The sequence below is a fragment of the Gymnoscopelus braueri genome (assembly GCF_963280865.1).
Source record: "Gymnoscopelus braueri genome assembly, chromosome: 13".
In the NCBI taxonomy this organism is placed as follows: domain Eukaryota; kingdom Metazoa; phylum Chordata; class Actinopteri; order Myctophiformes; family Myctophidae; genus Gymnoscopelus; species Gymnoscopelus braueri.
The window spans coordinates 51295377-51309055 of record NC_137615.1 but is presented as its reverse complement, the minus strand read 5'-3'; the positions used below and the strand labels follow the sequence as shown (position 1 = coordinate 51309055).

At 46.3% G+C, this 13679-nt stretch overlaps 1 protein-coding gene across 3 annotated transcripts in view; it reads right to left on the bottom strand.

Moving 5' to 3' along the window:
• caskin2 (CASK interacting protein 2) overlaps nt 1–13679 on the bottom strand; it is a 134150-nt gene that overhangs the window by 6663 nt on the left and 113808 nt on the right. For 2 of the 3 annotated variants that reach the window (XM_080446446.1, XM_080446447.1), the window contains 8 exons: nt 8623–8768; nt 8000–8066; nt 6940–7043; nt 5486–5596; nt 4001–4102; nt 3281–3419; nt 1482–2743; nt 534–1083 (listed from right to left, as the gene is read on the bottom strand). In XM_080446446.1, the coding sequence (XP_080302572.1) occupies nt 534–1083; nt 1482–2743; nt 3281–3419; nt 4001–4102; nt 5486–5596; nt 6940–7043; nt 8000–8066; nt 8623–8768 (2481 nt within the window). Of the gene's footprint in view, nt 1–533; nt 1084–1481; nt 2744–3280; nt 3420–4000; nt 4103–5485; nt 5597–6939; nt 7044–7999; nt 8067–8622; nt 8769–11202; nt 11278–13679 lie in introns of all 3 variants that reach the window. The other variant, XM_080446445.1, reaches the window with a different exon arrangement.

The following is a 13679-nucleotide window of genomic DNA, read 5'->3' as shown; positions in this document are numbered from 1 at the left end:
CCTAAGTTTTTCAGAAAAAAATTAAAACTGATCCAAAGCAAAACTATATGATATTTCTTAATCATTTCACCCAAAATGTTTATAACAAATTATGACTATTAACATAAAAATAACACTGTCTGTCAGTTATGTAACATAAGAGATTTAAATAGGTTTACATAGGATTAAACCTGACTTGTTGATGATTTACTGATTTACTCCAGACTTAGGCAATTGTTTTGGCCTAAGTCACAAAAACATGTTACATCAGGCCCAAAAAAAATCCTATTTTAAGTCACACTAAGGAGATAGTCGGGGAGCCGGGGAGGGAACAGCGTGATCCTTTTCAATTAGGAGATAGGCGATTTTACCAGAGGTGGCCAGTGTCATGAGGCGCTGACTTAGGCAAAAATATAATTTTCCTAAAAAAATGACGTAGGCCATTAGTTTAAGAAGGTGACGATATGGAGATACAAGGTTTCTGCCCAACAGTTCATGCATTTTTCAATAAAAACATCGATCAATCAATCAATCAAATGAATCAGTGTGCTTACCCTGTGCTGCCAGCAGGCTGTGGCGGAGCGGCTTGGGAGCGGTGACGGGGGGCTTGGAGGAGACGGGGGGCTTGCTCGGAGACCCCGTGACGGCGGCGGGGAGGGTCTCCGTCGTCCTCTCCATGGCAGCCTCGCTGATCCTCAGACTGACCTCCTCCTCCTCTTCCTCCTCCTCCTCGCTCTGGGCCCGCTCACACCCCCCTCCCTCCTCTCCCGTGGGGGAACAGTCCCCGCCCTGCTCCTTGTCCTTGGGCTTGTGTCGCCGCTTGACCGTGTCCGACTCTTTCAGGTTGAACTCGGGCAGCTCCGGGGGGGCCTTGGCGACGGCGTGTAAGAGCTGCTCGGGGGGCTCCAGCACGGCCTCGGCCCGGGGAGGCCCCCCGGTCTTGGGCCTCTGCTTGATGGTGAGGTTGCCCTCCTCGGCGAACGGGATGCACTCGCTGGAGCTGTTGTTCTGGGCCTCCAGCTCAGCCGGAGGGGCCTTGCCGGGCTCTTCCTCCTCCGAGTCCGATTTCACCCCCCTGTCGGGGTCCGCGTCACCGCTGTGGGTCTGGGGGGAGGGGGGGGGGGGGGGGCGAGGTGAGTATGGTTAACTAAAAATAATGAAATAAAACTATAGCAAGCTACTGTATAAACAAAATAACAACAATGACAACAATCATAAACTAAACCGAAATTAAAAACAGAAAGTCAAAAGGAGATAAAAGAGTCAGAAGCTCTTGTTAATACTTTTAATTCGTTCAATATTTATACAACTACTCATTTTTTTCATAATGAGACGCATCGTAAGCTTGTAGATCGGCAATTTTCTCTACTTTTACTCGACTATGTCATACGACAAAGCAGGGCATTACTTTATGAAAAAAAACAACAACCTTGAAATACGGAGCTAAACATGGAGGTTTCTGCCCCAAGCCGACCAATAGAAAAACGCTCAGCTATACCAACCTTGTCAGGAAGACACTCGCTCTGCACCCTCCTCCGGGCTCCGCTGGCGTCCGTGGGCTGGGCCAGAAGCGTCAGAGGCGGGGCCTCCTGCTGGAGGAGGTCTAGTCTGTGCGGGGGGGCGGGGCTCCTCCTGCCCTCCATGGAGACCTCCAGAGACGCCGCCATGCTCCTCACACTCCTCAGGGTCTCCGTCTCCACTCCGCCACCAGCTGCCGTGCCGTTGTCGGCGAGCTCCACGCCGGCGCCGCCGCCGCCGCTCACGGAACTCAGCCTCTTGGGTGGGGGAGGCGGGGGACCCTTCTTGCGGGCGCGCACGGCGAACGACTGGCTCCGCCCCACCGTGCCGCCACTCTTCTCCGGGCTGGACTGCAGAAGCAGCCGGCGCGCCGACTGTCCGCCGCCGCCGCGCCCGTGCCGGCGGCTGAGCGTGGCGTAGGACGGGACGGTGCTGGGGGGCGGGCCCAGGGGCCCACCGTCGTCGTCATCGTCGTCCTCATCGTCCTGCTCGCCGTCCGACAGGGCGTAGCGCGTCAGGCTCTGCGTGCGCTGCTTCTTGCCGAGCGTGAGCGAGCGCTCGTGGAGCTTGGAGGCGGAGCCCCTGCCGCCGGCCTCCAGGTGGGCGGAGCCACAGTGGGAGTGCAGGTAGCTGAAGCCCTTGAGGGGGGAGGAGTCGGCAGCGGCGGGGGGAGGAGGAGGCGGAGCTTTGGGCTTGGCCGGGATGGCGGGGTACTTGAAGACGGTGGCGGTGCCCAGGGGCACCTGTTTGGGCAGCTGCTGTGACCTCTGGTCCCAGCAGCCCTCTGGAATGTTCCTCTCCCTGGCGGGACTGCCCTCCAGGCTGCCACCACTGCCCAGGCTCTCCTGGGAGCGGCTGTGGGGGGTGACGGAGGCCATGGGGGGGTCCTGGGAGCGCCCGGACCCCCGGGAGCGGGCGTCGATGCTCTCCTGGCTCTGGGACATCCTCATCCTGAGGGCCAGGTGGCCGTCCTGGTGGCAGCCCCCGTAGTGGCTGGACATGGCCGTCTGCAGCTCGGCGCTCAGCTCGCTGTCCTGGAAGGTGGTCATCTTGGGGGTGTGCGGCGAGGGGCACGCCTCCCCTCCTCCTCCCAGCGAGGAGTCGGGCGGCTCGATGGCCACCAGGTGCAGGGCTCCGGGGGGCTTGCGGCGCAGCGTGCCCCCCAGGCCCCCCGACTCGGCCTGCATGATGGCCCTCTGGATGTCACACAGCTTCTTCACCGCGAGCATCAGCTTCTTCTGGTGGCCTGTGGGCGGGGCAGAGACCAGGAACATTGTTGACATTAGGGCTGCAACTTTGATTGATTGATTGATACTTGATTAACAAGTAAGTTGAGTTTGAGTAGGGGTTTGAGATCTTTAATGTCTATTGGTTAGGCAGATTATATTCATTATTTTCATAGCGATGGTCCTATCGATAGCTTTTTTATGAATAAATACATTAATTAGTCGAGAAGCATGTTTTTTCTATACCAAGCAAAACAGTTTTGGGTGAAGTATTCCTTTTTTTTGTCGCATTCCTAATATAAGCCAATAATTTGATGACCAGCGGACCGGTAGGCAGCGGTTACGGTAAGAGACACAAAATAAACTCTTTCTGTCTCCTACCAGGACCGCTGCCGGTCATCAAATTATTGGCTTAGGAATGCGACAAAAACACAAAAATATCCATGAATTCAAGTCATGCGGTGACTAATCGATAGAAAAAAAGTCACTTTGGGAGTGAACTATCCCTTTAATGGGTTAAATGTTGCACAAGTTACATAAACATGTGTTCTCCATACCCAGCTTGTCGATGCCGATCTCTTGCAGGTCCTCCCATGTGAGGTCTCTGACGATGCTGATGGAGTCGTAGCCGTTCTCCGACAGCTTCTTGTGGTACTGAGGCAGACCGATGGTGCTCAGCCACTCCCCCAGGTCAGACTGGAAAGAGACAGGAGATAAGACACTGATTCTCAATCTTTTTTTCTCACAGTTTGACATCGTTGCCGTTGGCTGGAAAACCTTGTACGTTCAAAACCCTTCCTTTTGTGTGTGTGCAAATTCATAGTAAAAAAAAACAAACACATACAGTAATACGATTAAAAGAAAACTTCACAGCACAATTTGATAGAAACGTTTGTCACAGCACTTAGAAATATTGAATCAAAGGCACATAATGTAATACCAAAGTCATAATGGCAATAAAAGTTCTAAGATTACATAAAAAAATTAAAATGTTGTCTTTAAAAACAGCTAATATATTGTCATGATTACTATCAGAATTTAAAGCTATTTAAACACTTACATTAACCAAAAGGTATCACTTACACCCACTTTAAGGATTCTAATGACTGCAGAACTGGATTAATTAATTAATTAAGTAATACATTGATCAATTAAGTACTGCACTCTCTGATATCAGCAGGTAGGAGCTTTCTGGCTAAACTTTGCAGACTGAAATGCGACAGGACAGTGCCCTCTGGTGGAGGAATAGAGTACAGGTAGGGTGTGATTCATCTTACGGGGATGTATTCAGGAAGCCACTCAGGAATGCTCAGGTTGCTGATCTCTATGGAGATCTTCTTACGGTGGCCCGGCTTGGTGACTCCGATGGCAGTCAGGTCCTGTAGCAACACAACGCACACAAGACATCAGAAAGAAGAGCGCTACACATGAGTCAACACACGCACGCACTAGGGGTGTGCCGATACACTAATTTCACCAAACGATACGATACGATATTTGGCTCACAACTTCGATACGATTTCGATACGATTTTTTTTTTTTTTTTTTAACGATTAATTTTTTTCCTTCAAAACGATACATATCGTCACGAAAACGTATCGCGATATATCGCGGGACGATATATCGGCACACCCCTAGCACGCACGCACGCACAGTTCTACACCTTTGACTGATGAGACAATAACAATGGTATGCAGAATGATCAAAATTGCATTTAAAAGCAATTCAACATAGCGTGCCTTAAAATTGTGTCAAGCATAATTGTTATATTTTATTTTTTACGATTTTTGTAACACATTTTTTCACCCAGTGCCAATTGTGTAAGCTGTAATCCTGGGCACTACTCTCCCTCTGCCAGCCTGGGGAGAGCCCTGAACTGAGCTGACGCTTCCTTCAATGCATGAGGAGTGAGCAGGCCGCTTCTTATCACCTGACAGGGGGGAGTTTGGGGGAGGACGTAGTGTGTGGAAGGAACACGTTATTCCAACCAGTTCCTTTCCCCTCCATCAGGCGCCCCAACTGACCAGGGGAAGGAGTATAGAGACCAGGATTACTGCATGTTTTTTGTGGGGGTATCTAACCTAGGGGACACGGGGAGAACATGCAAACTCACAGAAAGGCCCTTTCGCCAACCCCACCTAGGGTATGGGCGCTCATGACGCGGAGGAGAGAACACGCCGCCAGCACCCACAGCATCCCCGGCGGAAGTCGAACAAAGGACATTCTAGCTATGAGGCGACAGCGCTACCGACTGCGCCATGAGTCCCTAAAAAAAGTGTGTTTTGTGGCCATCTAGTTACCCACCTACCCCCTGCTGTGTGACCCACTTATGGATCGCGACCCACAGTTTGAAAACACTGTTTCTAGGCAGCCAGAATGGTGTCTGTGATGTACTAAATGGACTCTTACGGGTCTGTAACCCTGACAGTGTACAAATGGACCCGTATTTACACACTCTCAGAGTTAACACAAAGGATGTTACAGTGTGGATTGGGGGTGCGGGAGATAAAAACTTGCATCAAATCTGAGGCCTGTGGCCTAATGTACTGTATATCGTTGTCGGGTGGAAACCTTGTATTATTTTTAAAACATCTTAAAATAGCTAAAATAGCCGATCGACAAGCACACTACACTGTGTGCTTGTAGATCTATTATTTTCACTACTTTTGCGTGACACCCTTGTATGATGAATTAGGGCATTGATTTACGAAAAAAATAAAAAAAAGTGTGTAGACCCAGAAGCGTGTGTCTGTGCGGTGTACCTCAGGGGTCATCCTGCTGATGGTGGGCACATCGTAACCGGCGGTGATGAAGTTTGTGGTGTACTGCTCCAGCTGGAACTCACTGAGCCACTGGTAGATGGCCTCGGCGTCCTGCGAGACAAACACAGTGACATTCAGACTGTTAGTTTCATTTGAGGGCACCAAATATATAGCCACTTATAATTTTTAAATAATCTCCTTACCATGGACTAATTCAGTGGTTCTCAAACTTTTTCATGTCAAGGACCCCCAAAATGATATCTATTTGGCCGCGGACCCCCATCTCAAAATATTTTGTTCCAGGGACCCTCAGAAGCAAAGATTTGATTTACAAATGTTCCCTTTGAAAATATATATATTCAAAAGGTTGGCACAAAGTTTCACGATTTTTCAAAATTCGCTATGAGCTTGTATATCTGCTATTTTTTAATAGCCAAAGTATCAAATATGGATAAAGGGGTTAAAATGATTGTGATGCTCCCCGGACCCCACTTTGAGAACCAATGGACTAATTAATAAAGGATTTTCTACTTGAACTGAACAGAGCTGCCTTGGACCTTCTCTAAGGTCACCAACTTGTTTTGTTCCACTGTGATGTTTACAAAAGGAAAGGAACTGATTGACTGCCAGAGTTTTTTCAGAAAAAGTCTGTAGCCTGCCAGGGTTTTGAACGATTTTGGTACCTTTTCGCATAGCCACAGAATATTTTTCTCCAGTATGATTGATCCCAGATAATTTCTAATCACAGATGAGATTCAGGTGTGGTTTCACAAATGTCAACGAGGTCATTATGACCTTGTTGTCATGTGTTGTTTGATGTTTGAAAATAGCTCAAAACCAGTAGTTTCAAACCAAAAAACAATGTGAATTGTTTGTCCGTTTGAATTTTAACATTGAAGTGGATGGAGCAGCAAATCTTTGGGAATTGTTATCTCCTTATTCGTTTGGAATATCGAAAGAGTGTCAATACTAAATAATTAGAGAATCTTTTTAGAAAAAATTTAACCCTGATATATATAATTCATCATATGATGGTGTCGCACAGGGAAAATAGCCGACCTACAGTACAAGCTCACAACGCGTCACGTTGGACAAATTCGGTACCGTGAGGTTCGCTATTGACCGGGGTCCCCCGGGGGTCTGTACTTGGGCCCCTCCTTTTTTCATCTACACCAGATCTCGATGCTGAAAATAGCTAATCCACAAGCTCACAAGCTGTGGCGCTTGTAGATCGGCTATTTTTGAAACATTGTCAAGCCTTTCCTCAAAAACAAAAATTAAGACTAAAACTAAACTAAAAAATAAACTAATACTAGTTAATTCCTCAATTTTTTTACGACTTACACACTAAACCAAACCGGAAAAAAACAAAAAAAAAGAATGAATGAATACTATTTAATGAAACATAGTAACTCTGGTAGGAAGTGGAGAACATTGCGCTGTGATCTTGTCACCTTGCCCTCCAGGAGCTGTTGAGGTCGTACAAAGTGCTGGGTGAAGCTCTGCTCTGCTGGTCTCTGCATGGTGGACGCCTGCTGCCTGCGTGGCGTTCCTCCTCCTGAACAACACACAACATCACGTCACAACCATGAAGACTCACTCCTTCAGACTTCACCTCTTAGCACTTGACCTGCGGTACGTATGACGACCATGCAGACATACCGTGGTCATTTGCTAAACGTAATTTAGATGTTATTTAGGTGCTAGGTTCATTGTTTACCTGGTATAGTTTACTGAGGCACTACTGACAAGTGATTTCCTTGTTTATTATCACTCTTGATCAGTGTTGATTTCGTCAACTAAAACTATGACAAAAAATATTCGTCGAAAATTAAATAAAAACTAAATAAAAACTAAGCTAAGATGACTAAAAATAAGACTAAATATATTGACAATGTGTCAACAATTAAAAACTAGACTAAAATGTTAGCGAGGGACTGGTGGAGAAGAGATCCTGTAGAACTAAGACTAGTGGAGAAGAGATCCTGTAGAACTAAAAGACAAGTCATTTAATGCTCGGTTGCGCTCGGGTGTTGCGTTCTGAAAATAGCAGATCTACAAGCTCACAACGCAGCGCAGCGCAACACGTTGTGAGCTTGGAGATCGGCTATTCAGCTATTCAGCATGATCGGCTATTCAGCATGCAACCAAGTGTAAAATCAGCCATTACGACACCATCAAGGCACCGCCAAAATACATTTTAGTCGACTAAATCAACTGTAGATTTAGTCGACTAAAATCTTGTGATATTCAGTCGACTAAAAGACAAAAACTAAAACATTTCAGATGACTAAAATATGACTAAAACTCCATTTTGTTCAAAAGACTATTACTAAAACTAAATCAAAATTTGCTGTCAAAATCAACACTGCTCTGGATGAGTGTCTGCAAATGCCTTAATTGTAAATAGTGAGTCTCATAAACACAACACCATTTGTTGAAGTGAAGTATGTTGTAAGTAAGTAAGTTGCATTTATTTCAATTCAAAGTAAATTGAATGAAGGAGAAAGCTACCTGACAGCTGATCAGGCTGTTTGCTGGAGTCCGGTTGTCCCATATCACCAGCAGAGGGCGCCAGTGACTACACGAAAGAAAAATAGATAAATTAAGACAGTAGGATTTAACTGTGGGACAGGGTACCAACAGGAGCGGAAACCGAGATTTCAGCTCTCTGAAGCATTAAAACACATGTAAAAATGTATCCTCAGAGCCTTAAAGGGGTATTTAGACTATTTTGAACCTAAATCCCATGTGAGGTGATAAAATATAAAGTGTGGTGGAAAAAACTAACAAACAGACAGAAAAACGAATAATTTTTTTTTCACAACACATTGTTTCGCGTCATCAGGCGTATGCCACGTTTGACGTCATTGGACATACACTTACAAGTTTCGTGGGAGAAACACACCGAAGACATTTATTTTTACTTTGCATTTGCTCACTCACTACTGTATAGACGAATCCACAGACGTGCTGCCTGTAGCTGCCTGTAGGCGGCCATTGCTGCGGTGTCGCGTTCGCGGAGCGTTGACACCGCAGCAATGGCTGCGCCCAGGGCAGCGCTCCGTGGATTCGTGTATACGACAATATGTCCCTTTAACTAAGCAGCTTTGAACAAGCGAGCTGTGCTGAAGCACCTTGCTGGCATTGTCGGCATGATGGCTGGTGTTATTATGGTGCAGTCCGTTGGTCGCTGCCGCGTTGCTCTCCGTGCTCTGTCCACTTCCTGCGCTACGCGTGCTGCCCACACTGCCTGTGCTGCCCACACTGTTCCTGTCTCCAGCTGGAGAGAGAGGGAGAGAGGGAGAGAGAGAGAGACAGAGAGGGAGAGGGGGAGAGAGAGAGAGACAGAGAGGGGGAGAGAGAGAGAGAGAGACAGAGAGGGAGAGGGGGAGAGAGAGAGAGACAGAGGGAGAGAGAGAGAGAGACAGAGAGGGAGAGGGGGAGAGAGAGAGAGAGGGAGAGGGGGAGGGGGAGACAGAGGGAGAGGGGGAGAGAGAGAGAGAGAGAGAGAGAGAGAGAGAGAGAGAGAGAGAGAGAGAGAGAGAGAGAGAGAAAATGAATCTTAACTGGAAGACAAGTTAACTGCTAAAGCCTGATTTGGTGTCCCCCAGGGTTCTATACTCCCCCCTCCTATTTTTGCTATACACCAAACTATCTAAAATAGCCGATCTACAAGCTTGTGAGCTTGTAGATCGGCTATTTTTGAAAGATCTTTGACATCCAGGGACGCTGGAAGTCATTTATGCCAAGGGGGGCTGGGCTGGGCTTGGCGGGGGGGCGCGAGCGCGATTTGTTTTCACATGTGTCCTGCGATTTTTCATGTTTTTTCACCTTTTTCAACAAATATTTTATTCCCCAAAGTTAAATACATCATTGTTTTAATATATAAGTGTGTATATAGACTTTAAAAATGATATATATTTGTTTAATTTACAAAAAAAAAAAAAATAATCAAAATGTTTTCAATTTTTTTTCTTTCTCTTCCCCACCACCAGTGGTGCTGCAGCACCCTCAGCACCCCACTTCCCGCGTCCCTGTTGACATCTTTTGAATATTTTCTCCTATAATGCCACGCCCCAGAATATGGATGCCAGGTCGAAGCTGGTCGAAGGAAGGCTTCTCCCTTTTCATTCCGTCTCTATCCACCTAACTCGTGCCGGCACAGAAGTTCACATAGATGGAAAACATCCAAGCATTGGCCTGAATGAAGATGGCGGCACAGTCACAGCATTGATTCAGCGGGGGAAACAAGCCTACGGTGGGCCAGGGGTATGAGTACGGTAGCTGTGGTTGGAGGAGAGTAAAAGGTACACGGCAAGATTCGTAGCGTTGATTTAACTCCAACTGGATCCGTAACGTCTCCATAGGTCAATAGGCTCGTTGCACAGCAGCCATATTGGAATGAAATGAAATCACAGATGTTACCAATTATGCTAATTAAGGTTGTGTTCCATTCTGGTCAAACAGAGTCAGGGTGCTGATATTGTGCATGTTGGCTCACTGGAAACACGCTGCTACACCAGTGGGTCTCAAAGTGTGGTCCAGGGACCCTCATGGTTCCTTGAGGGGGTTCCAAATGGCCTCTTACGGGTGTGTAACGAGTGTGTAACTTGAAATTAAAAACTTGAGAACCATTGTGCTACGCTAAATGGAACAGAGCCTTCGTTAGAATCATTGGTAACACCTGCGAAGGAAGTAAGGAAGAGGCCTGCTGTGCATAGAGCTAATTTCTTGAGTTAATTCAACACTTCGGATCCTCTCCCTGCCGTCATTGGAAGCCGAGGTGGGGAGGTGGCGGTATGCGTACAGTAGCGGGGAGCAAACAGCTGCAGGCACGGCTGGATGGATGGATGGAGGACACAGTAACGCAGCCAGGAGCTTCAGCCTCTAGGGGGCGACAGAGCTACTCTGTGGGTTGACAGCCTACTGTGGTCTACATGAAGGAGGCGTTACCGTTTAGCTCCGGAACAAGACACCTGCGTTAGTTAAAGGAACACTCCACGCCCCAAAATCACTTTTTTCTATCAATTAGTCACCCCCATGATCCTTGATTTGTGTCGCATTCCCTTCACGGTGAATGAAGAATCGAAAAATGAAGATAATACTTGACGAAGAAAATAAGGGGTCAGGATTAAAACATATATTCGTAAACTCCAAAACAACTATATCCAGTCATATCCTCGTTACTTCCAAAACACCACATTCTCACTCAAACTTTACTGGATCGGGCGTGCCCGTGGGATTCAACACGAGCAGAACTCACGCTCGCTCCTTGTTCGTGCATGAAACTGTTTAGCTTGGAAGTGTTTGAAATGGTACATTTTGTGTTTTGGAAGTAATAATGACACAACCTTGGATTACACTGTGAGAGTTTATGAACAGATTTTTGCTATAGTTATCAAAGCAGGTATTTTCCTTCATTTTTCAACCAATAATTATCCTTGTATTCAAGGCTACATGGGGATGAGTGACTGGAAAAAAAAATTGGGGGGTGAAGTATGGCTGCCTAGAGCTACAGCAGGGATGGAGTGGTGCTGCCCCCTCATGGCAGCAGAGGGGAGAACGCAATGAGCTCAGCCTGAAGCACACACACATCATCATGGTGGTTTGACGTGTAGTGGGGGTAGGGCACAGCGTAAAGGGAGGGGAGGGGTGGTGGGGGGTATAGGCAGGCAGCTACGGGCCGGGGAGAAGATGAGGGGACGGAGTCTTACCATTTTGTGAGTTCCTGAGCACCCAGATGTCCTCCAGAGGACATCCAGGCTGGGAGAGGCAGCTCGGAGACACACCTACCGGACACAGACACTGTGTTGGGGCCTTGGGGAGTACGTTCTGTCACAGGGGGGAGGGGCTAGGTGACGTTGGTGGTGGGTGGGTGGTGGTATTGATGGGGGTGGGGGGGGGGGGTGATGGGGTTGAACAGTGATCACACACATGTACGTAAACTTACTGTGGTGCTGAGAGATCCCAATAGAACAGGTATCCACGTATGGTGCTATAGTTTGATTTTGTATTTTTTTGTAAGCTTATCCGTGTATATGATTTCCTTGTGTGAATTGTCAACATGAAGTTTCTGTCTGACCAATGTGATTTTGGACCGTTGGACTTTCTTGTGTAAATGTGAACATCACTTGAGGCTCTGTCATGGCGCCGTTTGTTTCCTATGATTTCTTGACTATCATATCTGTTGTGTTCTTGGATCATGTGGACATATTGTCCCCAGCTATTTTAATCTATCCTATACAGCAGGGGTTCTCAAACTTTTTTATACCACAACCCCATATTATGAGGGAATATTTTTGGCGACCCCATCACGCCCCCGGGAACTAAAATGCTACGATCAATAAAAGCTATGGAGATGGTTCAATGTGCACACATTTGTAATGTAAACTGGAGCATTTAGCCTAAATATGTTGTTAGAACCACCAGAGTTTCTTGATCCACCTCTCGATTTTATCTTTGGCCACCGACGGTGGCGTTTTTCTCCATAGGCAACTGGTAACTGGTCTGGTTGTCTGTCTGTGAGAATTATCTCCCTGCACGGCAACGTTAATCTAAATTTAACTCCGCGAGGGTACAGATGGAACCAAATGGACCCGTGGTCCTGTACCCTCTCGCTCTCCGACTAAGAAAAACAGCCAAAATATCTTTTTTAAGCCACCCGCTCATATTGAACATAATTCCTAAGTGAATAGTTTATGAACAGAGCTAAATCAGTTGTGTGCCTGCCTCAGCTTCTGCTAGGGCTTGTGTCTGTGTGTTGTCTAACTTGTCTTGTTGCTGCTCGACTGTTCTTGTCGGTGTTGGAGGCGGAGCTGTGTGTGTATGAGGAGTCAAGCTAATAGTTTGTTTGGTCACGACAACCTCACTTTTTTTTCCAGTTTCTTGATAATAAAAAAAAGCTTGATTGGTTGCCAATGCGCGACCCCAACGGCACCTTCCCGCGACCCCACTTTGGGTCGCGACCCATAGTTTGAGAGCCTCTGCTATACAGTATGTATTCCTTTTCTACTGTATAAATATGAAGTTGACTGTAGACACACAAATATCTTCGCATATGGATTGTTAAGTTGTTAGGCAATGGTTATTGGCCTACAGTATTTCACCTATTTCACACACACTAACCCAGCGAACGCTGGGTGACGAAACTCGAACACGCTGATCGACGTGTCGTTTTGGGACGTGTTGGTCAGCACAATGACCTCGTCAACCCTCCCGGGCAAGCTGATACACTTTCTGCTTGTTATTTTACACTATATTCTGCAGAATTGGTTCCTCATATCGTCTCATAAATGTCCAAAACTGTTACTTTTCAGGATTCAAATTCCAAAACATCAAAAGTAGCAGATCTACAAGCTCGAAACGCGGCGCGATCTGCTACTTTTGATGTTTTTGTGTGACACTGTAGTGTGATCAAGTAGGGCGTTAATTTACGGAAAAAAACACAAAAAGTTAGAATATGGAGATAAGAGGTTTCTGACCAACAACAACGATGTCTTAACACATTGCCTGCCAAGGACGTAAACATACGTCCAGAGAAGGACTGGACGGATGTGACATCATCCCAAAAAAAACTAACCTCCGTCCACTCCTATAGTAGGATTTGTCAAAAAACACATGCAGCTCGGATTTTTCCTTTTTTTTTTTAAACGAGCCTCATTCAACAGGCGATAGCGACAAAATGGCCGATTGCGGTAAAATAGTTTTTGTTTACTTCCGTGTCTACAACGTGGCTTCTGCGGCTCTCCAAAAATCGTCAATTTAAAGGTAGGGTAAGTGATTTGCAATTATTCAAATAATTGCAAAATGGGTCTATGTTCTGATAGAGCTCGTTACTATAGAGTGTCCTGTCCATATAAAGAGTCTCCATGTCTCTCCAGCTCTTTATAAAACAGAAAATGTATTTTGTAGGTTTTTTTTTTTTTTTTTGTAGTTTCATTTCCAATTTTATCCAACCAGGACAGAGAACTCAATCAGGATATAGATTAAACAAGTGAAATTGGAAGTGATGACACTAAGAAATGAGCAGACAAAATTTTAACTGGAACACTATACAAATTAAGCTTAAAAATGGGTACTTTCTCCTGATTGGCTGAGATTTTGACACCTACCGAAAAATGTATTTTCTGTTTATTAAAGAGCTGGAGAGACAGGGAGACATCTGTTACTGAACAAACACTCTATAGCAATG